The sequence below is a fragment of the Anopheles stephensi genome, unplaced genomic scaffold (genome assembly GCF_013141755.1).
Source record: "Anopheles stephensi strain Indian unplaced genomic scaffold, UCI_ANSTEP_V1.0 ucontig283, whole genome shotgun sequence".
In the NCBI taxonomy this organism is placed as follows: Eukaryota; Metazoa; Arthropoda; class Insecta; order Diptera; family Culicidae; genus Anopheles; species Anopheles stephensi.
In genome coordinates this window covers 183209-208073 of record NW_023405217.1, presented here as the reverse complement: position 1 = coordinate 208073, position 24865 = coordinate 183209, and the positions used below count along the sequence as shown (strand labels likewise).

At 45.3% G+C, this 24865-nt stretch overlaps 1 protein-coding gene across 8 annotated transcripts; it reads right to left on the bottom strand.

The window, feature by feature from the left end:
* Positions 1–637: 637 nt before the first annotated feature.
* On the bottom strand, positions 638–23938 carry LOC118516382 (protein cycle-like). Of its 8 annotated transcripts, none has more exons than XM_036062238.1 (11): positions 23638–23938; positions 22522–22872; positions 6550–6768; positions 4310–4381; positions 3897–4227; positions 3717–3834; positions 3381–3566; positions 2392–3204; positions 2197–2313; positions 1273–1506; positions 638–1192 (listed from the first exon to the last, which is right to left on the bottom strand). In XM_036062238.1, the coding sequence occupies exons 3-11, from the start codon at positions 6741–6743 to the stop codon at positions 1056–1058; spliced, it is 2202 nt and encodes a 733-aa protein (XP_035918131.1). In that variant the 5' UTR covers positions 6744–6768; positions 22522–22872; positions 23638–23938; the 3' UTR covers positions 638–1055. The 8 variants fall into 8 exon arrangements, with proteins under 8 accessions (XP_035918131.1, XP_035918135.1, XP_035918132.1 ...); XM_036062242.1 differs by having other exon boundaries at positions 2401–3204; positions 23638–23823; XM_036062239.1 differs by lacking the exon at positions 23638–23938 and adding an exon at positions 23509–23531.
* Between the last annotated feature and the right edge of the window lie 927 nt (positions 23939–24865).

Genomic DNA, 24865 nt, shown 5'->3' with positions numbered 1-24865 from the left:
AAAGAACATTTCTGCAAACGTTAACAGGAATTTACTATCACATATGGCATATGTTGGCCGAGGCAATAACGGCGCCGATCTTCACACGGCTGGAGCGTGTTTCGATTCCCATACAGATCCGGCTCCCCGTACGCAGAGCTGCCTACTTTGCTACGGTTAAAATCAAGTCACAGAAAGCCAGAAATGGCAGGCCGAGACCTCTCGAGGTTGTAGGGTCAAGGAAAAAAAATCCTATAACAGGCAACCGAGCTACCCGTGTAGCCTCCCCCAACAGTGGAGGCTTATAACGTTATCCACTTTGGTAACCTGGTAACCGTGGTAACCAGGATGATGGTACCAGGTAACGATGGTAACCAAATTGATTCTTCTTCATTCCATTGGTGTAAATATGTCACTCAACTCGTCTGTGGGAATATTGGAAAACAAAATATTTAAAAACAAGTTCAACCAATGAAGAAAGCTTTAAACAAAATCCAGATAGAGACAATCGTTATTTACTTACATGAAATAAAGCCGCTCGGTTTCCTAGAATTGTAGACTTATACTATTAAATCCGATAAGGGTTAAATGTGATTAATTGAATTCAGAAGGAACTAGATTCTTTCCATACAAAATGAAGCAAAGTGAAATACCGCGATTGTGGTCGTCTTTGTACATACGTCCGTTGTTGCTCCTTTTCGCTATACCATACGTTCATATACACCTCATTGTAACGCCCATCACAGTGCACTTTAGGAATCAGTTTCCGGCTTAAGTCTACTACGCTACACTTTACACTGTCAGCATCTTCATTAGCTTATTTAGATTTATACGGCATAGTTCCATGTAGGAGCTCGATTGTTCCACCTATATCTCCCTCTTCCTCTCCCTCTCTCTCTTCGATGCATGTAAATGCAGTTGCAGTAACAGTTTTGTACAGTTTTTTTGAAGGCGCCCGCTTTGGTCGCCCCTAATTTTGGTAACTTTCGGTTTCCACCAACGTACGCTACGCGGTACGTTTTCGGGTTGATCACGATCATAGCCTTGATGATAGAATGTACATCGCCCTAACACACTCACGGCAGTGGCCAGGGAAGGCCGGAAAAATCTACCGGACCACCGAGCCCGGCATCCGCCTCCAGCAGACTCATGATCACCGCCATCGCTGCCTCATCGTTGCCGTCCGTGCTGCTGGCTTGCGTTTGTGAGACGTCTAAAATTAAAATAAACCCATTGCCGAGTTAAGCTTGTTCGGGGTGTGTGTGTGTGTGTGTGGTTCGTCGCCCAACTCACCATGCTCCGGACTGATGATGGCGTTCGTCTGCACATGGCTGTAGCCGGGCAGCGTTCCATTGATGCGTGTCGTTACGGCAGGTGGTACGACGGCAATCGAGGAAGGCGATACACCGGTGGAGGTGACCATGCTGTGCTCGCCGGACGTGAGCGCATCGTTCGAATGGTTCGTCTCGGACAGGGCCGAGCTGAAGGTGGGCTGCATCGTCGGTTCGTTCGGATTGGGGCTGCTTTCTGTACCGGGGAACCAGCAAACAAACAATGAAATGTGATGAGAAACGATTCTGAGTTCTGGCGCTAGTTGAGATAGCTGGAGGCCAACAATTGTAATGATTGATCAATTATTACAACGAATTATTTGGAGAGGTGCAGAAAATGGAGAAACACTTCCTGGTCCCTAGTGGAACACAGAAGAAGGGCAATGTTTCCCTCGCCGGAAGTCTCAATTACCCTAGTCCATGTCCTAGCTGAAGGCAAGAATTTAGAAAATCACTAGAATGAACATGGAAAAGTGCTCATTTACATTTAGGCTTAGACTTCCAACAGATAAGTAATCGTGTCAAGAAATCACTGAAGCAATTGTAGCTCAGTTCAGGAGAATAGCTTGTGTTAAAAAGTGTTAGGCTTTCCAACGTCTCTCAGATCAATAGGCAATCCATAACTTTTGAATCTTTTTCCGTTCGGTCAAAGCGGAGCAGGGGTTGCTCAAACATCCATACATTGGTCCCAACTATATCCTTAGAGGACTTTAGAACAACAGTATATTACTATCCTTTTTAGTACACTTTAGTACAATGAAGCGCTGTCTTCATGGGGAAAGAAACGAGAGTTGAGATAGCCGAATTTAACTTCAGAATTCTGGACGAAGCCTCCTTCCAACATCCTTTCAAAGCCTACAAACGATCGTTCCCTCCCTTGGCTTACCCGAGGAAGAATCTCCCACCCGGCGCTGATGGTCCAACACCTGTTCCGCTATCTGGCGCCCGATTTTGCCCGCCTCGACGTGCGAGTTGATCATGCGCTGTATCTCACGTCCATTCGCTAGATAGTACGGAGTTGGGGAATAAACAAAGCCACAAATTTAAAATTCGCCCCTCATCGTAACACCGCCACACCCACCAAACTTACTGTGATTGAAGAACTCGTACCCTACGCCGGGTTGTCCGGAAGCTCCCGACCCCGTCTCACCCGTCCCATCACCGAGCTCTCCCATGCCATACCCACCGGCACGTGCCGCCCCAGCATCGCCCAACTCCGACAGGATCACGTTGTTCTTCGCGATCAGATACTCGATCTCCTTCGTCCACGGATTTCGGAACGATTTCCACTCACTCTGAAGCCTCACAAACCCGGTCTCCTTCGTGCGCAACCGATACACGGATGTGGTGACGCACTGTGTCGCTTGCAGAGCGGCCTTATGCGATTCTGCCAGCGCCGGAATGTCCTCGTGATGGTAGTACTCGTACATACTCGTACCGAGCAGTTCCTGGGGCAAAAAGCCAAGCACGAGCGTTGCCCGTTGATCAACGAACAGGAACTTGCCGTCCATTGCGTGTCGTGAGATGAACTGGACATTGCGCAGGTTTGGAATGTTGTTGCGGTTCAGGGACTTCCCGCTCCCGTTGCTTGGTGTCGCTGCTGGATTTCCGTTGCTGGATGATCCCGTGTTACCACCGGTCGTACATGCTCCCGTGCCAGCATTTGAATTCTGCCCGTTGCGTGACCGTCCGTTGGCACCGCTCGGTGTGTGCAGACCGTTCGCGGTCAGACTGCAGCTTTGGTTGAGGTTCGGTTGTACCCGGCCGACCGCCACCAGACAGGACAGATTGCACGAATCGCCCTCGCCGTCCGTCTCGTTCTCCTCCAGCCCAATCTTGGCCGGGGCCCACGATTTCAGGTACCCGGTGCACTGTATCACGGAATACTTCTTATCTGAAATAGCGACGAAACATCGACACGGGTCAGACGATCGTACTTCGTGGGGATGAATCTAGAAGGTCCACCACCACCACTAACACCACCACCACGACAGCCACCATCATCATGCCACACTCACACTCTCGAGGAATCCTTTTTGTACCATGGAACCGTTTACGGGCGAAACTCACCGGAATTTACTTGCTTTTTGCGCCGATGGCACACATTGTTCACGCTGGACACACTGTTCGGTTGGTCCGCTTCCTCCTTTACCTGCACGTTCGCTTTACACTTCATGCGGCAAAAGAACGAACGGCGGGCGCCGGGACAGAGCCGTGTTACGCCTTGCGGCACGTCCGTCTTGACCGGAAGCATCGCTGTTTTAATGAAGACACAACAGGTGTTAGAAGGTCCAGAAGTTGAGTAGTGTTAACACAAGCGCCTGAATGTATGCAATCGTCGGTTCGATTTGTACTAATATTGCATACTTTTAGGCGCACAATTTTATAACCTCTCTTATCACTTACTTTTGGCATCGATTAAACGTTCCCGGGGACTCAGATCGGATGATGATAGCTGCTCTTTCACTTTGGCCACATCTTTAGGATGCAGTATGTCGAACCAGCTTTGTCCTAACAGATCACCCTGAAATTTAAAAATAACGTTCAACGCATCGTGTAACTCTACCGAAACCCGTCTTACCGCACCTGGGAATAGTTCAGTATGTGCGAAACCGACTCCGACACGTAAAGTATCCGGCCCCGGTCACAGCCGACCACAAACAGAAACCCTTCGGCCGCCTGCAGTATCAACATCTTCAGCTCCTGGTCGGACAGAAAGGCCGGCTTGTAGTGACCCTCCGTGTACGAATGTACGGCGCCCCGGATCGTTTTCAGATGCTGCACGGCCATCCGCAGGACCGTGAGCTTATCCAGCTTGCGGGACATCGCATGGCACATCGGTATCATCGCGGACAGCTCCGTAATGTAGGTGTTCATCTTGTCCCGCCGCCGCTTCTCGATCTCGCTGTGGTTTTGCCTGGACGCAGGAAGACGAAGCAATGCGGAAGATTAATATTTGCTAGCCAAAAAAAGTCGAACTGGGTTGGTTGAGTTCCTACTTTTTGCTCTCATCGGTCGTCCTGACGGATTTGGAGTCATCACAGGTGTCATCTTCAATATCGCTTGTGTCACTATGGTAACAGAGAAAGAAGAATGGAAAAATCATCTTAGAAATTAATGAATGTAATTTGAATTCTTCTTCAAATTTTAACCTCAATGTTTCCGTTTTAGAACCAAAAAAAAAATAGTTATTTTAGCTAGTGTAAAGACTGGTGTTTGGTGAATAATTTATTCATATAATTTAATGCTTGAAATCTTAAGTACACTGACCTAAGAGGTCGTAAGGAGAGGAAAGAAGAAAAAGGAAAAAGAAGACTTTAAGTGGAAACCAGCGCAGCTTGCTGATGCTGATCATTTATTATGTTAAAAGTTTCCAATTCCAAGTACAAGTCAACCAAACTGCTGGCCAATGCTGGGAATCACTAGCCATCACCAAGAATCATAGTAATAGCTCTTTATTGAGAGATTTTTTAATTATCTAGCATATAATTTTAATTCCTTTCAAAGCAACTAAAAATTGATTTGTGCGCGCCTGAAAGTATGCAATCAGTACGTCAACTTTTGTTATAATGGGTATACGCCTATTAAGATACAGCGATTGCATACTTTTAGGCGATACCATTGAAGTATAATTTCCATGAAAGCAATTATGCTTCTACTTGAAGTATTTTAAAGTATTTTAGATAAGAGCTATTCTATTGAAGATACAAGACTTTATTCGAGACTGGTCAGAATCGTTGTGAGATTCTTCGGCAGGATTAATAAATGCAAAATAAAGTGAAATTAAAAGAACAAAGGCTCCACGGAACGTATGAAACCTTCAAAACTAAGCTCTAAAAATGGAATTATACGATTGACGTCAGAGTATTCAAAATCCGACAAAACTCTAGCATTGCTTTAAGGAAGCGGTGAATCCACCTAACACTGTTTATTGTACTTGGGCAAAATAAAGAAGTTTGAACAAGAATTGTGTAGGTGAAATTGATGCTTTAAAAATATATTCCCTCATACGAAGTAATTAGTTTTCCGCAGAACTGATTCTTCTACCCCTTTTTAAAGACTAAACCGTGTGGATGTAGAGTAAGCATCAATTTAGCAGCCCTTTGATCTGGTAAATTTAAAAACGATGGTGATAAAAATACCCCTTTTTCGCTAAGATTAACACATCTAAAGCAAAACGTGCCCCAATTTAGATGAAGCGCACTCGAATCACCTGCTGCGGAATCGATTCGGTCCACCCATTACAGCGCCACGTCGAACGATGATTATTGCTCGGTTTGATTTTTTGTTGCGCCCATGCTACTACGATGGGCCACCAAAAACAACCACCAAGACGCTACAAACATATCACACGACCGGGCGAATCCTTACGACCGTCACCCGGTATCGTAAATTACATTACGTCAGCACACCAGCCACACAAAACAAAGGCCATCACAACGCCATTCTTCATTCCCCCCCCCCCCCCCCCTAGGCGCAGAATTCCTACTACTTCCGTGGCTTCCCGTGAACCCGCGGGCCTGGGGCTGGGTGAGGTTTCCGTGAAAAATTAACGCCCAAAAAGTGTTTTGCCCTTGTCAGGCAGGTGAGAAGTAAATCCTAAGCAAACACCTACCACAAGCTTGGTTGGTGGTGGATGATTTTACATAATTATTAAATTAACTTGCAGCAAGTCGTGGGCATCGATGGCATCATAATGGGGCGTCTTGAGCATCACCCCAGCCAGGCGGACGATCCTTCAACGGATGATTGTGTAATGTGCCTGTGTGTTTTTCATCGTTTTCCCAAGAACAAAACTCAATTGTACCGGCGAAGAAACTGCAAACGTGAGCGGGATTCCTTTACCCATTCGCGTAGCTCACTTAAGTGTTTCTGTTTCTGGAGGCAAATATTAACATCAAACGAACTTCACTTGGACGGCGTCACTTAAATTTGCAAAACCCCTTACAACGGTCCGCGCGCCCGATTTCTTGAGAAAAACTTACGACCAGAACTTCTTGCCATTCTTCACCAAACGGCACCGTTCGTGTTTGAAGATGCAGTCGTAAGATTTCATCTCCCGGTCGACGGGACATCGGGACGTTTTCCTTTTTCTACCCTCTGATGTAACTGTACAGGGACGTTCGGCGTACGAAGCACCGGTTCGGAGCTCGGCTGACGCACACGTACTGACCACCAGCAGGGGGAAAAGGTTAACAACACGCATCGCCCTTACACAACGCCCCAACAGAACACTTACTTGAAGGAAAACTTTCGCTTCCGTGCGCCACCGGAAGCGTGCTGGTGATCATGGTGCGAGTGGCCGTGGTCGGAAAGATGCAGATGATGGTTGCCGCTTCCAGCTGCCGAAAGCGTGCTCAGGTTGCTCACCGCAGACATTGTGCCGGCCAGCGACGGATCCACCAGGAGGGACGCATCCGGGCCACCGGTCATGTGCTCGGTCGGCACCGCACTGGCACTGGGGAAGGTAAGGAAGGAAAGCATAGAATTAGTATTGGGAAAGACATTTGAAGTACGCTACAAACATTAAGAAATACAAGGCAGGTGCGATAAACAAAACACATCACAAGCATACAGATAACCATTCAACGTAAAGTGGCTAATAAGGAGTTCAGAAGTTTGAAAATTAACTCTATTTTGCACATTTAACGATCCTTCTTTACCTTTTTCCTAAAACAGATTATAACGCTTAAAGCTCACATTATGAGTAAATTATTATCTACTATTATCAATTCGAAGGATTAATTCAGGCTCATGCTAACCAGTTATGTTTTATCGGAATTTTCAAGTAATCCTTTAAAAACATATTGAATAATTAAATTGATCGTGACGGATTTATTGGAGCAATCAGTAAAATATAGAAATATAGGTGTTTGAAACACCAAATGCAAGAGTATTTACTTGAAGTAAACGGCGCCTGAAAGTATGCAATCATAATTTTAAAATAAATGTGTAGTAGTCGCACGACGAAGAAGATTGCATACTTTCAGGCGAGAGCTCCGTCGGTAAAGGTGAGCCTTCGGGGAAAACAATTGATCAGTTTACTAAGTAATGCGTTATTAAACTCTCCAGCATTTATATAAATCTTTTCATAGTAAAAAGCTTTATACAAAGATATCTTTCTAATTTATCTATCTAAATTAGGTGTGCGCAACAGGAGGCCTATAAGCTTAGCTCTAACTTTGAAATATCCTTCAACAGTGCCAATCAGGCAGACGCAAAAAATAATTTGGAGTCTTTAGGAGAACAATACCTATAACTAGCGTAGGCTCGATGTTTTGATGCCCACAGTATACTCAAATGGAAATGGGCATGCCATAGGATTTAGACTAAAATATTGTCACATTTGCTAGGTAGGCTCTTCGGAAGTTAGCTTGACTATCATAAAAACTAAAGCTTCTCCAAATTGGATAGATGGAGATAGAGATTTGCCCAAAATATACTCAAGACTGTTACCGAGGCCATTTAGCAGTCGACGTCTTCGATCGACGACCCACCAACCTTCAAAAAGAAATCATTTGAATGTACCTTGAGGTCAAGTGATAAACAGCTATTTATCTCTTATCCAGAATATTTTTCACCACTTCCACGAGTGCTCTAACGCTTGGATCAGAGTGTTATAAGGATTAAGTCACCAAACTTTTCGGAAAAATATATTGTAAAGCTCAAATCGGCTGTGAGCAGACGGCAGAAGGAGTTCCACTATTTTGCAACTGCTTTGCTCTGGGACTAAACTGTTGATATAAATAAATCTTCAAATTCAGATCCGAGACTGTTTTATACATAGTTGTTTCAAACCAGTTAATATCGCCACAATATTTTCTCTGTACATGGAACAGCTGATACAAGCGACGATAAACCGGATTGGATTGATCGCTGATCAGTGCCACATATGATCCTTCTCTTTGGATATTGCTACATGGGGAGTAATATAATCTTCACTAAAAGACCATGGTTACTGCTTACACTTGAACGGTTGTATCACAAACAATCTGCTACAAATAATTGGGTACATTTCCAAATGAAACTACAAAACATCCAGGATAGGGTTGTCCACTAACATCACAAACTGTACACTTGCTTTAGCTGAAAATCCATGCCTGTCGAACGAACGCTACCAGAACGGAAACTAGCACAAACACTCAACAACGAGCCACGGTAGTGACAGCGATCATATATTTACTTGGACGGCGAATGTGTTGCTGCTCCAAGCTCATAGAAAACGTTATGATGGTGATAGTTCTGCAGCAGTCCACCGGTGGTGATGACCGGATTTGGCACCTGGTCAACCTGGTCCGCCGGTGGTCTGTGCTGTGGTTGCTGTTGAGCGGACGAAGAGTTCGTGACCGTTACGCCCAGCTCAGTCAGCTGGTGTGGTTTCAGCTCGTCCAGTGCCAGGAACTCGCGTTCCTCGTCCGGCACTTGCAGGACACGATTGTACGGTAGATCCTGGAGCGAGAAGTTGCGCGCAACCATGATGCTGCTGCCGGCCAAAACTCTCACATCGTCGCAATGCCGTCGCTAAACATGGATTGGCTCACGAACCCCGTCGGGTGGTGGTTGCCCGCATAACAGCTCGTAACGCTCACAGAAGATCAAACGTGTCACAAGAACACTACCACGTCCTATTAAGAGATGGTTAAGAGATAGAACCCTTCACAATCACTGTAAACTACACTAACCGATCTAAATCACTTGCACCTTTTGAAAAAATATAAGAAAACGACATTAAAGCCACTTCAAAGCTGATTAGCAATCCAGAAACACTAGCAGGCAGCTTCAAATCCTCATTTACGCTGTTTATCGGTTCCTTTTTCACTCCTAACACAATTTGCTCTATTTCGCACACGCTTTTTCAGTGAATAATCTATTCAAACAATCATCGTACGACGACGATGATTATTGGCATCAGTAATAGCCCTTCAAGCTAGTTCAAATGACAACACCGTTTAGGAAACAAACAATCACAATTTAATTACAGTACGAGGTGGCACGGTGTAGAATGAATCAATTCCAACATCCAACAATATTGCACAACAATCGTAACGTGGTTCTCCGGTCTAGTTTTTCTCCGTTCGTCCTTAAAGCTGCAAAGAAGCTACACCGTGACGTAATCACCTTCGGTCACCGATCGGCTAAACCCCGTCGCACTGGCCACTGCGGCCATTCACCAACACCAAGCACCAGCCAAACACCATTCGTTCTAATGGTATTATTCCGGGAAACGATCTGCGTCCAGCGGCTTCTAATTAGATTATGCAACGGTTTGACACATAGCCATCGGGGGCCGATGATTCGGTTTTCTGTGCCACCACGGCCACTTAAAACCGCAATTTGAGCATCTTCTCAGTATACACCCCACGAAAAAGAAACCACAATTTCACTTATTTCTTATGCGATTCCACTAAAGCCCATTTGTTGCTACTCCGTACCCTTTGGTTTTGAACAACACACGCCCGCGTGGTGACTTCAACCGAACTTTGGCAACGAACCCGGCCAAATTTTCTTCCTGCCAGCCAACCGACGGGCAACACACAAACACAACGGCTCCTTCCGACGCGGACTGTCAGCGTACGATTGGGGCGGACCGAAGACCGTCGCAGCCATTTATAAGCTCCCGGAAAAAATTCCTGGCTCGGGACGGATCCACGAGCCGAGTGCGCGTTCGTGTGCAGTTCGGTTGGGGAGGTTGTTTTTCTTGCTTTGTGAATTAAATCCTGTCGTTTGCTCCCGTTGGGGCAGCACTGGAAGAGACCAGAATACGGATGGATGGAGCCGGGCAGCTGTCACTGTTGCTTACAGGTAAATACAGAAAATCCCATCAAGTTACCATAGACGAGAAGCAATGGCGTTTCGGGAGGGAGTTTCCTACTGATGACGTTACTGAAGGGAGTAATTTTAAAATTCTTCTTAAACGAGAATTTGGTTCGATATTTAAAATGTTTTTCTAAGCTTTTTTTTATAAAAAGAATTGCATAACCGTAACAGTGTAAATGGTTCATTAAAACGAATCAACAGTGCCATCGCTTCGGGTTTGAAATCGCTCCCTTCGTTCGTGAGGCGCATGGTCAAAACGAGTGGAAACTCTTCCCCAAAGCTCCAACGATTTTTCAGTTCCTTTTTCACCCCTCCCACACACACACACGCACACAATCAACAGGTGTGGTAAAATGATCCTGCCCCTTTTTGGGGCTTTATTTATGCAAAGTAAAGGCTCCATGCCCTAATCGAACCGTTTAAACGGACCAGTTACGCAATCTGGTCGCCGGCCATACTTCGGAGATCCGGCTTACCGTGCCACCCGGACGTACCTTCCACGGACGTCGGATGGGAATGATGGGCTATGATGTAACCGGTCGGGGTTTAAAGATGAATCCATTGCACATGACAGTCGCATGTCCGCTGCAAGTGGTGCGGTTCGACACAGCCAGGCGGATTTTATTTTTAATCGTCATTAAGAGGAAAAAGTCTTCTTCATCCCGCCACCCGTGGGGCGTGCAGCTGAAGGCGTGCTGTGTGTGGAGATTTAGCTATTTGATCGATAAAATGTACAAGAATTTGAAACGAATCGAAGCAAGCTGTGCCACTTTCTGCATATTGCCTAACTTTAGGCGCTTCTCACAAAAACCTAACGCTTATGAAGGGGAATAAGGCGTTATTGTTTAATTTTCGCACTCCAAAATTGTTGCACTCTTGAACGTAATCGTGATGAAGCAATCGGTGTTTTGCATTTGTTACATGCGAAGTACGGCCCTTTCCGAAAACAGCTTCCAACCAGCCCTTGCTTGCTTGCGTTGCAAACGACCCTTGCCCACAAACGCCCCAACTTAATCTGTTTGATCATCTGTATAACCGATTGTCCGGCTTTGCCGTGATGCGATTACGATTACGGCCGACAGTAAACATTAACCCATGCCAATCCATGGGGAAAAACATACACCCCTTAACACCCCGTCAACGCATCAACGTTACCTGGTGGGGCATTATTATTTTGGAATTAAAATCAACCTCAAAACGTTGAACGCTACCCGGCGCTGTCCCATTCGATTGCCGATTCCGCGCGAATCGACCAGCCCGTCAGCACAGACAACAGCTCTTAAAACTTCCCGCTCCCAATGTTTAATGGATGAGGCTGGCCGTATGTGGACAGCTTAAGTGGAGCGGGACACAGTTTCGGGCGCGGACCGATGCTAATCCGGCATGAATCGTCCTGATGTCCGGTCGTTAAACTTCGCTGCCCCTGGCGGTCTTACAGCCATAAAGGGTGAGGTTTGAAGAAATGAAAACAAAAAGCTAACCATCCGTCTGCAATCCTCCGGTGTGTCTGCTTTAATTCTTGGCATGCTCAATGTATGTAAAGCAGAATATTATACAGGCGGGAGAAGCTGCCGTGCCGCCCATATCGAACAATCAGCGCGTTGAGCAATCTGAGGGACAAATCTTTCGTCCACCTTTCCACATTGGTTAGGCGTCACACGGCTGAGGATGGTTTTGATGCTGCGAAAGCCGGAACAACCTCGAACCTCGTTGATGGTGGTTGTGTCAACGATGATGGCCCCGGCGCACATCCGATAGCGATCGTTTGGTTTCAGGTTACGCGCACCTTTGGCGAATTACGTACACGCCTTTTACCTTTTGCGCCAGCCGGAAAGGTAAGTCGGGGGCGCGATGCGTTAATTAGGTGGCGGAATCCTTGCAAGGATCGATTTTCATTTCAATTACATATCTCCTTCGCGTCCCAGAACTAGCTACAGTTGGTAGTAATCTCGTGGGAGAGATGAAATGAGCTGTGATGTGGCTTAATCATATGGGGATTGATTTTGATGTTGCTTCTGTAGTTATTTAGTTTGATAGATTTAGGTGTTATTTTAGTGATTTTAAGCTTTAGCGAAGGAGTCTTAACATTATTATTTAAAAAGCGTTAAGATATGAGATCAAAATAAAAGGAAAACAATCGAGAAAATAAATCTTCAAACATTATTTTGCATTATGTATTGAGTTTGAAAAGCCTAAAAGTATGCAATCAATATTCGTCAGAACATTTTGAACGATATTCTGATTGTTGGTAAACTAATTCGACTCTTAAAAGCACTTTTCCATTATGAAAAGAGGAAACTCTCAGCTAACCGCCTTTTTAAACCAATGACAAACGGTAATGCAAAGTATGCAATCTTTTAGGGGCACTGTTTTTTAGAACGTTTTTAGTACATGTACTATATTTGTTCTAAAAAAAACTCTGTAAAAATACAAAGCTTGTAAGAAAGTTCCAGTAATAGAAGACTTAAATTATTATTTTAAAATATTTTTTAATAAATTATAAGAATCTCTTCACGACAGCCTTAAAAATAGAATGCGTTTAAAAAATCAAGAAACATATTATTTCACAGAAAGCCATTATAATTTCACAATGCTAATATAAATAATATTACCCCGTTTTGCTTCACTTGAACTACTTTTCCCAACAGCAAGAGCACTCATTCAATGATATCGGCAAAAGAATCGAAAGCAAATCATCCCTGCGGTGTGTACCCTTTCTTCGGTTTCCCAATCGCACATTGTCTCGTCTCGTCAAATATTTGTCAAATCCAGATCCCTCCTCAACCCTCTTCGTCTGCCGTCCAACTCGTACAGCTGTTCATCGCCTTTTTCCCCGTAAACGTAATCCACCGCTCGATACGACGATTACCCAATTTCTCGCACTCGACTTTAAGCGTACAAGGCTGTCCTTTTTGTGACGGTGGATCAGGCCAATTCATGCCCAGACGTACCTGTGTTGCTGAATGAAAGCGGCACACCGACAACAGGTAGCCGGATCCGATTTCTGGACCTTTCAGCAGCAGAAACACAGAACAGATTACATAACCACGGCCAGGATCCATCGGTCGCTTTGTCCTATCCGCGGGAGCAACCGTACAGTTTACTCTACACTCGAAGGACCGATTTTGATGGTAATAAGACAACCGACCGAACGAAACTGGGCAGGGAAATAATGAAAACACAGTTATACTTTTCCCCTTCAATTGGCATCGGTACAAACCATCCAACACTGTTAACGATGAATGCATCTGCTCGAACGCGAATAAGATAAGGGAGAAACGATTTTTCCCGATTTTCATCTCCTTACACAAATAATTGGCTCACAATGGAGCAGACCTTTGTTCCTCGTTTCCAGTATCTGTCTGTGTATCTGTGTGTGAAGAGTGGATCGGTTTTCTTCCCCAATAACTTCCCCCGGTCGATGGATCAGGTGGTGGATAAGTGTGAAGGACTGTTCGTCCCTTTTTTTGTCCCATGTTTTTTTTTGCTGTATTTTACACCACCATTTGACTGCAGTTACATCATTATATTTGCTCGGCGTGCTAATGGCGACGCTTTGGATGCTATTCAAATTGCAGCTACTAGTGTGATGCAGATGCTATTCATCGGAGCGGAAAGCACGAAATGCATCATCGAGTGCATGATAATGGAAGAAAATGCCGTTACTGACATTCATGTTTACCGGACCCATAAGGTGAGGAGAAAGTGAACTTAAAATTGTTAGCTCAGTGCATCGATTCATCGAAATGAATGGTGTTACAAACCGGATAAAGGTCAAATAAGTAAAGAATTGAAAAAAAAAAACAAACAAAAAAACACAGCAATGAGTGATCCCGGGACTATGTAATTTCTGTCTCTCTCACTCATTTTCACTCTTGCCTATCGGTCATGCCTGCCATTTCTGGCCTACTAGACTTAACGATACCACTTTGTTGGATAGTCAGTCCTCACTACAGGGGGAACGGTCCAGATGGGTTTTGAACTCCGGTACTGCCGTATGAAGACCGGCGCCGTTGTTGCCACCACTACCGGTCCGACCATTAAACCGAGGAATGGCTACAGATGAGTTAATGAATCAAGCAACTTTCTTATGATGCCTTCCATACTTTTCAGGTAGTCAGGTTTTCCACAAAAAGACCATATTTTTTACCAGCTTTAACAGTTTGAAGCATAATCTATAGAACTAGTCCCGATAGGATGTAGTGATGTTAACCGTAGCGAGAACTGACTGTCCAAATTTAGTAAGCCAGAAATGGAAGGCATGACCCAAGAGGCGGTTAAGCCAAAGAAGTAGAAGTAGATGATGAAGTGTTCCATAAGAAAAAGATAGATTCTTCTAGAAAAGCAATTTTTTAAATACTTTTTTTCTTTTCTCTAATCTTTAACCAGCAAAATCTACCATTTCTCATCGTCTAATAGATGAAGAGGCATTTACATGTCAACGGATGAATAATTCCGAGACCTTTGCATACCTCTAGGCGTCTTCTAGACTCTAGGAAAGTCTCCGTCATGAGCTTCTTTTCTTAACGTATTTCGGTTAAAAGATAGATTTTTTTTTAAATAATTCCTTACGTGGAAGTGGCTTGCTTGCATTTTTTTCTATTACCAATTATCTAGCAAATCTATTATTCAAGACAGAACTCTGAAGTTCATTTGTAGAACTTCGTCGACATCTGGTCCTAGCTTATAAAGGACATATACTATAAATTGGAACTTCAACTACATCTTTATGTTGTTCTCTGGATAGTCTAGAATGCCTTTGTTCATCGTACGATTGAGCTCTACCTCTAGGTTTGATGATTTACTCAAAGAACCCTTATCACAAAAGCGTTCAACGGTTTATTTAGCTGCCAGAAATGCAAATAGGTCTACTTGCAAATGTTCCATACGATGGGCAACAATTTAAGCCTAAACAACCCAAGGATTATTTCACTTAATCTTTGTTGAAGTTGCAATGTAGATAATCTAATATGTCTGCCCCAGCCAGTATAGTCGTAGTATTTAAAGAGAAGATATTTCTATAAAGTATTTCAGGATTTTTAATCTGAGTTTTAAATCATCTTTAGACCAGAATCACTTCGCTTATGGCTCTTGTACCAAGTACGAATCCGCATACCGAACTTCATCTTCTAACCCGATGAAATATTTCCTATGGCAAATTTCTAAGTATTGACATTAAAAATAGTTCTGCAAGAACATCATTACTATCATTTACTGTTCTGTGGCAGTGTCCAATGTCCAATAGACATAGGAAAGAATTCCTACTAAACCCTTGTCTTCCACAACACTATTAATCAGCAATTGCCAGTCACAGCAAGCAACAACAACAGTTCCACTAGCATCGTCACATCTACTACGCCCTCGCGTACTATCTGGCACCCAGTTGGTCACCTGATGTCATAACAATCAACAACAAACAGCCCATCACAAAACCATTCTAAACATCATTCATTCCTGCTGTATATGAATCTATGACTAGGCAGAAAGAAAATAACACAAAAACAACACCCAATTCGTGTTTGTGTGTGTGTATGTAACGGCACGGCGTATCTCAAGTGGAAAACTGCAGCAAAACTTCTACTCACCCAACACTGGCGAAAGGCCCTTCATAAGGCACCGTTTTCTGTACTGCCGCGCGTAATGTAATCGCGTTGACGTTGGGAAGTCACACGAGCACACCTCGCCGCCGCCAGCCACACGCCGGGCCTTGACTGTGGCCCTCGTGCCGCAAGTTCAAAGTTACGGTCACACAAACAGTTTACCAGCCACCTCCTGCACCAGTGCAAACCCCTTTTTCGGTTTCCCGAGTGGATACCGTAGCGAATGCGCGAGCCCTTCCAAGTGCAACGGCATCTTGGTGCGCGTGTTTAGCGCGGTACGCGGACGGTAAATGTAAAGCATGATTTATAGGTATCATCCGCGAGGGCACTGCGGACGTTTCGAGACAGACCCCGCGATCACGTAATAGATCGATCGGGGTGGGCAGGTGGACAAGCGAACTGCAACTGCAACACTAAGCTGACGCACACGCGCCATCATCGCCACGCTGTAAACCCCTTTCCCGCGTGTGTATGTGTGTGTGTGTTTTGTTTGTACACAAACCACAAACCTTTTCTCATCTTGTTGATTTTCCACCACACAATCACACACACACACACAGACACACGTGCTAAAGTTCTAACCAGTCCGGTCGGATGCGGTTCGAACCGGGAGGCTTACTACGTTGTTTCGCGTAACGCTACCGTAACGCCACCGGTAACGCTACCGCTATCCCATCCACCGACCAGGCAACTCCATCCGCCACCGCGATACAATAACAAACAAACAAACGGCGGGGGCTGGAAGCTTCCAAACACGAACCAACCCGACACGGGCGTCCCTTAGGGCGTCCTTCGCTTTGGTCGCACTGATAATACGCTACACGCGAACATCTTTTTGCGCGGTGAATATTAGATGCGCACCCGCGGCTTCCGAGCGGGCTGCTGACGGGAGGTGGTCGTGGCGGAAGAGTTGGGCAGAGTGGATGCCACTTTAGCTTTATGAGACTAATTGCTTTGATTCGATTGCGCACGATTGTGTAATATATGCGCGTGTGTGTAAGTGTGTGTTTAGAGAGAGAGGTGTAAATGTGTAGCGACGGTTGCACACTGCTGCACACGGCTGCAAGTGCAGTGGCGGTGGAATGCATCAACGTGGCAATACGTTCGTCCCGTATTTTGGACGAATGATGTTCTTTGTAATGATTTTTAGCTTTTTTTTAGTAAACTACTTAAGAGAACAGAAACAATTTACGATTTAAAACAGAATGTTGGCTACTAAGTAACGGCTGCACTGAAATGCAAATGAAGGCTCTTCGATTATCATTTCTGTTTTGGTTTAATAATTTATTGGGCTTTAGAAGGATTTTGTATGCTTCAATTTGTTCATTTGCTAGACATCGTCGACATTTCGCGGAGTAATTGTATTGCATTTGAGTACTCTTAAGAATATTATGATCCAGATTTTTTTTATTAATCTTTCTGGTATTGCTGGCTTACTAGACTTATTGTTACCGCACAGTTGGATAGTAAGTCCTCACTATGGGGGAATAGCCCAGATGAGACTTGAACCCCGGTCCTCCCCGTGTGTCTGTAACATCTACTACCGGGCCACCCTTTCAAGTCTTAGTCTAATTAGTTCAAAGCTTAGGAGTAGCAAATTTTGATCCTAGCTACTTACGAGTATTTTTTAATTCTGCAACCTTAAGAGGTCTCAGCCTGCCATTTCTGGCTTCCTTAACTGAATTATACCCATAGCTGGGTAGCCAGTCTTGTGTACGGAGAGCCGATCCGGACGGAACTCGATACTAGGTCCTGTCGTGAGGATAACGATCTAAAGTGAAATGGCCGCTACTTCTTCAACCATTTAATTCTTTTTCTATTCCTGGATTTATCAACTCCTTCTTCAAGAATTAATAAGGCAAATCTCTCTACTTTCCTGTACTTCCCAAAATTATTCTCCTATAATCACGTAAAGAAGCAATTAAATTTACTATAAAGAGCAAAATGATCTCTGGATGAGATTTGATTCCCTTGCCGTGTGAAGACCAACACCGATCTCACCTCTGCCACCGAACAAAGCATTTATAATCCCAGCACTCACATACGAAACACACATTCGGTTTCATACCACAGAGAAATGGACTCAGCCCAAAGCTGACGAAAGCCTCTTAGCCGTGTACGAGAGGAAGATGCTCAGAAGGATTTGTGGAAGGACAATGAAGAGCTCTACGAACTATCGGATGATCTCACCATCGTGTAGCGAATTAGACTCGCCAGGCTCAGATTGGCTGTTTATGTCATGAGAATGATACTGGACGACTCATCCCGTAAAGTCCTTTTAGGCCGTCCACACGGACACAGAGGAGCCGTGGTAGGCCCAAACTGAGATATTGTAGCTCCGGATAAGTATAGGGGAGGTTTGCAACGCTAGACTATGGAACTTTGCAATCAGCTATGGATTTTCTGCCTAGCCTTTGGTGCAGCCCCATAAAAACTGTAGAATTGCAAAATCTGCACATACCATATTCCTTTAGATGATTGCAGACCAAATTTTTTCTCGTACAGTTGAAGGTACTTTACAGTAGCTTCTTAAAGCGTAAAAACCTCTAGAGTGAGCTTAATCTTAACCAACTACACTTCTAAAACACTTTAAAAGCCCCTGTTTACGTTTAGATGTTTTGTTTACGCTTAGACGTCACACCATACTTGACGAAAGCTAGTTTCGTCAAGTTTTTGATAAACGAAATATTTCAAGTATACAGTGAGTAAGGATGAGTGTCGCTCGCGTGGGGGGCACTCAGAAAGTTTATAAATAGGGCAGAAAACACAATTATATCTCTCTTCGAATTTGGAATCTGAACACGACGCTTGGTAAATATTGCAACACACCTCGATCCGAAACTCCGCGAATTCTTCATGGTGCCGTGACCAGGATATATAGCTCGAATTTCTGGTGTTTTTTCGCGAGTTTGATCGACCCGTCGTTCACCGTTTTGTGTGTGGTTTGGATTTTCGTTTGGTTTGGATTTTCGTGCACCGTACAGCTGTTTTTGCCGCATCACGCATTACACTGCAGGTCACTCACTCACACGCACATACACACACACGATTGCACAATGCCCGTACCACCCGTTGTTTTGGCGTCCCGTCGGACAATTTTGTTGGCGTCCCTTACTCGGTACGAGAAATTTTTGGATAGTTTCGTTCACGCACGGGATCAAGTACAAGTGGAGGTTCGCTTAAGAAAATTCGAAACATTATGCAAGGACCTAGAGAGTGTTCAACAAGAATTAGAGGATTCCGCTTCCACGCTGGAAGAAACAACGCAGAATGCTGCATTTCGAGAGAATTTCGAGAATAGATTGATTCGTGTCCAATCTCAACTGCAGGCAAAGCTAGCTCCTACCGCGCACCCGAGCACTGGATCGAACTCACTCAAGGGCATCAAGCTTCCCACCATCGCGCATCATACGTCACAGGGTCACGAACTGAGTCACTCGCGGCGAATAACCTTTCCGCGTCAAACTAGTTTTGGTACCACGTCACATGAAACGCCAAATTGCATTTTATGCAATTCCTCGCATTCACTGCTAAAATGCCCACGATTTGAAGGAATGGAGCCTAAGGATCGCTATCATTTCGCGATGACCGCGCGTTTATGCACAAATTGCTTACGCGAGAATCATGCGGATCGTGATTGTCCGGCGCACTACAAATGCCGGTATTGTAATTTGGCACACCACACAAAACTGCACTTCACACCGAATAGCCCTAGTTACACAGCTCCGCCACATCACACACACAACACCGCTAACGATCACACAGCCACCGATAACACACAACCCCCATTTGCAGCAGCACTACAGCAAGCACCCGAGCAGGTATTGCTCCAAACTGCTTTCGTGAATATTATTGATGATTTCGGAATTGCTCATCCTGCGCGCGCGCTGTTGGACAGCGCATCGCAGTCGAATCTTACTAGCGATCGACTCGCTAAACGGCTAAGTTTGAAGACGAGTAACGTACACGTTACCACGCTAAACTGGATTGCGTCACCACCCAACACCTGGAAAACCTTTGTGGCTAATCGTGTTGCTGAGATCCAGAACTATTCACATCCTCGTCAGTGGAAACACATTCCCGGCTCAACAAATCCCGCCGACCTGGTATCTCGTGGGATGTCAGCAGTGGACATGCTGAAAAGTTCGATATGGAGTTGCGGTCCCGAGTGGTTGAGGTTACCTGCTTCTGATTGGCCGATTTCGAATCCATTGCTGGCGGCCGAAGCTGATATTGAAATTCGTCAGGTGAGTGCTGTAGTCGCAAATGTACAGACCACTCACCCTTGGTTCGATTTGTGGTCGTCATACACCAAATTGTTACATGTAATCGCATATTGCACACGATTCATACACAATACCAAACACAAGACACGCACACAACAATCGTCACCAGTTACTACATCCGCGATCACACCTAAGTTCCTGGAAGCAGCTAAACTCGCATTATGCAAGCTGGCGCAACAAGACGAGTTTTCATCGGAGATCCGGCTGCTGAAAAAGGGAGAAACTATAGGGCGGTGCTCACCTCTACGGCGCTTGAATCCATTCCTCGATGAGGAAGGAATAATGCGAGTGGGTGGCCGATTGAAGCTTGCACAGCTTCCCTACCAGTTCAAACACCCTATCCTACTTCCCAAGAAACATCCGTTTGCTCGTCTCATCGCAAACCACTTTCATGAAAAGCTGATGCATGGCGGGGGAAGACTATTACTTTCCCAGATTCGAGAAGAATATTGGCCGCTCGACGGACGGAGATTAGTGAAAGGAGTAGTCCGTAATTGTTTTCGTTGCATACGACAGGATCCCGCCCTAGTGCAACAACAAACCGGCCAACTTCCGTATCAACGCATCACTCCGAGCCGGCCGTTTTCTATTACTGGAGTGGATTACGCCGGCCCATTTTATCTTAAGCCGACGTACAAGAGAGCTGCCGCTGCCAAATGTTATTTGTGTGTTTTCGTTTGTTTTGCAACCAAGGCGGTTCACCTGGAGCTGGTCAGCGATCTCACCACTGCAGGGTTCTTGGCCGCTTTACACCGCTTCACAGCCCGGCGCGGGCTACCGTCGGATATACACTCCGACAACGGGAAAAATTTCGAAGGTGCGTCACACGAGCTAAAAGAATTATTCGAGTTATTTCAGAGTGAGCAACAGCAAAACATCATCGCCACCAACTGCTCTGACATGGGGATTACCTGGCACTTTACTCCACCTAAGGCTCCACATTTCGGTGGATTGTGGGAGGCTGCGGTGAAGACAGCCAAACGACATCTCTACCGGCATCTGGGCAGCTCGAGGCTGTCTTACGAAGGGTACAGCACCGTTCTTCAGCAGATAGAAGCGGCGATGAACTCGCGTCCCTTGCTGCCGATGACGGATGACCCGAACGATTTGGCCGCGCTTACTCCTGCGCACTTCCTGATCGGTACTTCCATGTACGCCGTCCCCGTTCCCGACTACACGCGCCTGAAGACCTACACTTTGGATGAACTACAAACCTGGCAATTACTCGTGCAACGTTTCTGGAAGCATTGGACCACCGAGTATTTGCAGGAAATGCAGAAGGACAATAAGGTTGCGGTTCGATGCGAAATCGTTCCCGGCAGGCTGGTCATCCTTGTGGACGATTCCCTCCCCATCACCCGCTGGCCACTGGCGCGCATCATTGATGTACACCCTGGAGAGGATCAGCTTACTCGTGTAGTGAAGCTGAAAACGGCAAAGGGATTAGTCACGCGTCCTGTTACGAAAATTTGCGTTTTACCTGTTGCGAAACCGTCCTGTTAGTACCGCGTGTTAGTTATTTTGTTATGACATTCTGTCATGGGGGGGAGTATGTTTACGTTTAGATGTTTTGTTTACGCTTAGACGTCACACCATACTTGACGAAAGCTAGTTTCGTCAAGTTTTTGATAAACGAAATATTTCAAGTATACAGTGAGTAAGGATGAGTGTCGCTCGCGTGGGGGGCACTCAGAAAGTTTATAAATAGGGCAGAAAACACAATTATATCTCTCTTCGAATTTGGAATCTGAACACGACGCTTGGTAAATATTGCAACACACCTCGATCCGAAACTCCGCGAATTCTTCAGCCCCATTTAAGAGCATATTTTAAATATTGCTCTCTAATAGGTACACTTAAACGAACAACACACAGCTATACAAAATTGCTCAATTAATGTGCATGTGTCTGTGCGTCACTTGATGGAAAAGCGAACCATTAGCGTGCACACAGAACAATAACAGCAGCACGCTGAGAATGGTCAATTCATCACGATCGGATGAATGAATCGATGAATAAATCCCAACTCAAACCGGTGCATCGAAGCATCCGGAATGCATCATCCACACGCTCATACGCCCACTAAACACACGCCAGGCTATATAATTCTATATGCAAAAAAAGCGTGTTTCGTGTGTGATAACATTCATGCAAAAAAAAAAAAGAGTCAGCATTAATTACCAAACTGACTCCCAGATTAAATCATGATCGCCCCGAGGTCGGTTGTTTGTATCGTGTGCTTCCGAAGTTCCTAGGGCTTTATTCCAACACACTCACACACACACTCGTCTACAACTAGTCATCCGCACCCCCTCCCCCCCCCCCCCCCCCCCATCTCATCTCATTGGATCATCAATTGTCTTAGCTTGAGGTGCAATTGCGTAACTTCAGACGTCACGACACACAACGAACCGAAGCGCGGAGTGAACAGTCCGGGGTTCATCCACTCAATCCCCGTTTTTCCCCTCGCCTAATCGAGACAAAAATGATGAAGCAAATTTTTCTTACCTTCAACGTCGATTCGCTCGCACGGCTTTTCCACCACAAAAACCGAATTGTATTATTTGTAGTACTAAATCCCCTTGTTGTACTAAATCCGTTTAGTACAGCAGCGCACACGTGTTTTCGGTGCCGGTTCGGTGACGCAGTTTTCGGTCAATCGATCGTACAGCTGTTGGAGTGAGTTTTCGACGGAAAATGTATCTCACTGCACTGCAACAGCCTGCCGTTCATGGCCTTTCGAAGCTGGCCGACGGGTTGACTCGATGATGCGAACTGACTCGATGGTGCTGTAGACACTTGGCTAGACTTTTTTACCACGAACGAACGGCTGTTTTTGCAGCAAAAACACTTGGGGCACTTTGAATTAGGAAGAAAAATAAAGACAATTGTAAATTTTCGAACCATAAAATAATTTTCTTCTTTGTTTACACTTTTCACACCACCACCACTGATAAGACACCGGTAGGGAAATCAGAAAACTTTTTCACTTCAACAGCAAACGGAAAGGGAAGTTTTTCCAAAGACCAATCACTAATAAAAACACACACAATTATCAACCGTCCCCCCCCCCTCTCCCCCTTGTTTTATGCATCACTGATTAATTTTCCACTCAAAAACTTTTCCGACATTTTCTCTGCCCAACCGTACTACTAATCGCCGCGAATCAGCGACCCAAGAAAACTGATAAGCGTGTCAGCCGACGATGCACCAACACTATTTTTTTTCAAAAAAAGGTTCGCGCCACTTTTTCACTTTTCTTTTCTTTGTTTGCTGCTTTTTTTTTCGCCAACACAATCAATTAATTAAACACCACGTGTTCGGTGACACGGAAATATGGGGACGCGCTAGGGCCAAACCAGCGTTCCGCATACCGAAGCGTTATTCTAAACCCGTCCACCGGTTAAACAGAAGCAGGACACAGGAAGCTAAACGTGTGTGTGTGTGTGAAAAGTCTGCTGGCCCGCGCCACGGCACAGAATGTGCGGAATGTACCGATGTCTCAAGTTCAAGTTCCGAGTCCGATTGCTCTGGCGGGTTTGAATTCAGGTTAATGTCAAGCGCGCGCACACCCTTCGCAGGCCGACTGTGTTGGTGGGACGCGAACCACGCGCACACACTTACACGCAATGCAGTCTAATCCAGCATCGCAGCAACGCAGCACAGTTTCGCGTTTCGCCGCGTTAGCACCGCGCCACGGTGGAACTGAGCAGGGGCTTTTATCATCCGAAGCCGTGGAGGTGCCCACCGAACTGAGCGAGGGCTTTGCGCACACACTATCAATCTAAGCGAGCCAGCCAGCCAGCCAGCCGGTTGCACACGAGCCTCCCTTGATCGTGCTGGGTGAGGCTGGGGCCAAATGAGCCCGCGTGTGTGCGCGCGACGTCGAAGAACGGAGTGCACGATACCAGATGCTCGCAAATCACACGTTTCGTTGGATAAGGTGGAGTCCATTTTAAAATGGCGTTTTATTTGTGGAGAAACAATAGAATGGTGCAGCATTAGTGGTATGCTGCTAGGGTCCGAGCGCCTGATAGTAGGCAATGTTGGAAGTTACTCTCACGGCGAATTGAACCCCGAACAATAAGACTCGATTCATCATACTCTAGGACCTTACTTATCAAAAGCATTAAAAAGTGGAATTGAACAACGGGCTTCTGTTTTAAAAATATTTTTAAAAAATACTGCGAAATAATTCATAGCTATCCCCCTCTACATTTAAGCAAAATATGGGTTATATTTCTATTTTCCTATTTTCCTAGTTTCCGGATGTAAATTGAGGTTAGATACGTTAATGGTTTTATTTAAATTTTTAACATGGCAAATTTTAAAAGGCAAGAGAATAAGGAACAATGCATCAAGCTGTACATAATATTGTGTGTCAGAAGTATGATTAACATTATATTGACGAATTTTCTGTTACTTTTTTAAGACACTTTCTACCAATTGCATACTTTCAAGCGCTTAAAACTCAATCCCGAACCCAGCGAGAGCATTTCGTGGAAAAAAATAATAAAATATTTCAGCTAAACAACTCTCTTACGAAGACTCATCTCAGCCCCTTTCTCTCGCTTTGATGCAGCTGCAATTGCAATAGTGCAATCGTGGTTGTGGTATTAGAAACCGCACCACAACTACACTCATCCCCACCGTACCCGAATACCGCTCGGTACAAAACCTCATAAGCCACCATAGAACACCCTGAGCTTACCCTTCCACGACCACTATCAAACCGGTCATAGATCAAAGGGGGAACTGACGGCTGCTGCTGTACCCGCCATCGTCATCAGCAACTAGAAACGTTAACTATCGTCGAAGGTCGTCCACACGTCCCGGCCCTTCCCTCTCTCTC

Bases quoted from the DNA above. Each gene is read 5' to 3' on its own strand.
- LOC118516382 (XM_036062236.1), bottom strand. From the start codon at position 8,786: ATGGTTGCGCGCAACTTCTCGCTCCAGGATCTACCGTACAATCGTGTC. The intron at 6,769-8,493 runs GTAAATATATGA...TACCTTCCCCAG, and splicing joins GCAACACATTCGCCGTCCAA to TGCCAGTGCGGTGCCGACCG. The intron at 1,193-1,272 runs GTGAGTTGGGCG...TTTTAATTTTAG, and splicing joins CATCATCAGTCCGGAGCATG to ACGTCTCACAAACGCAAGCC.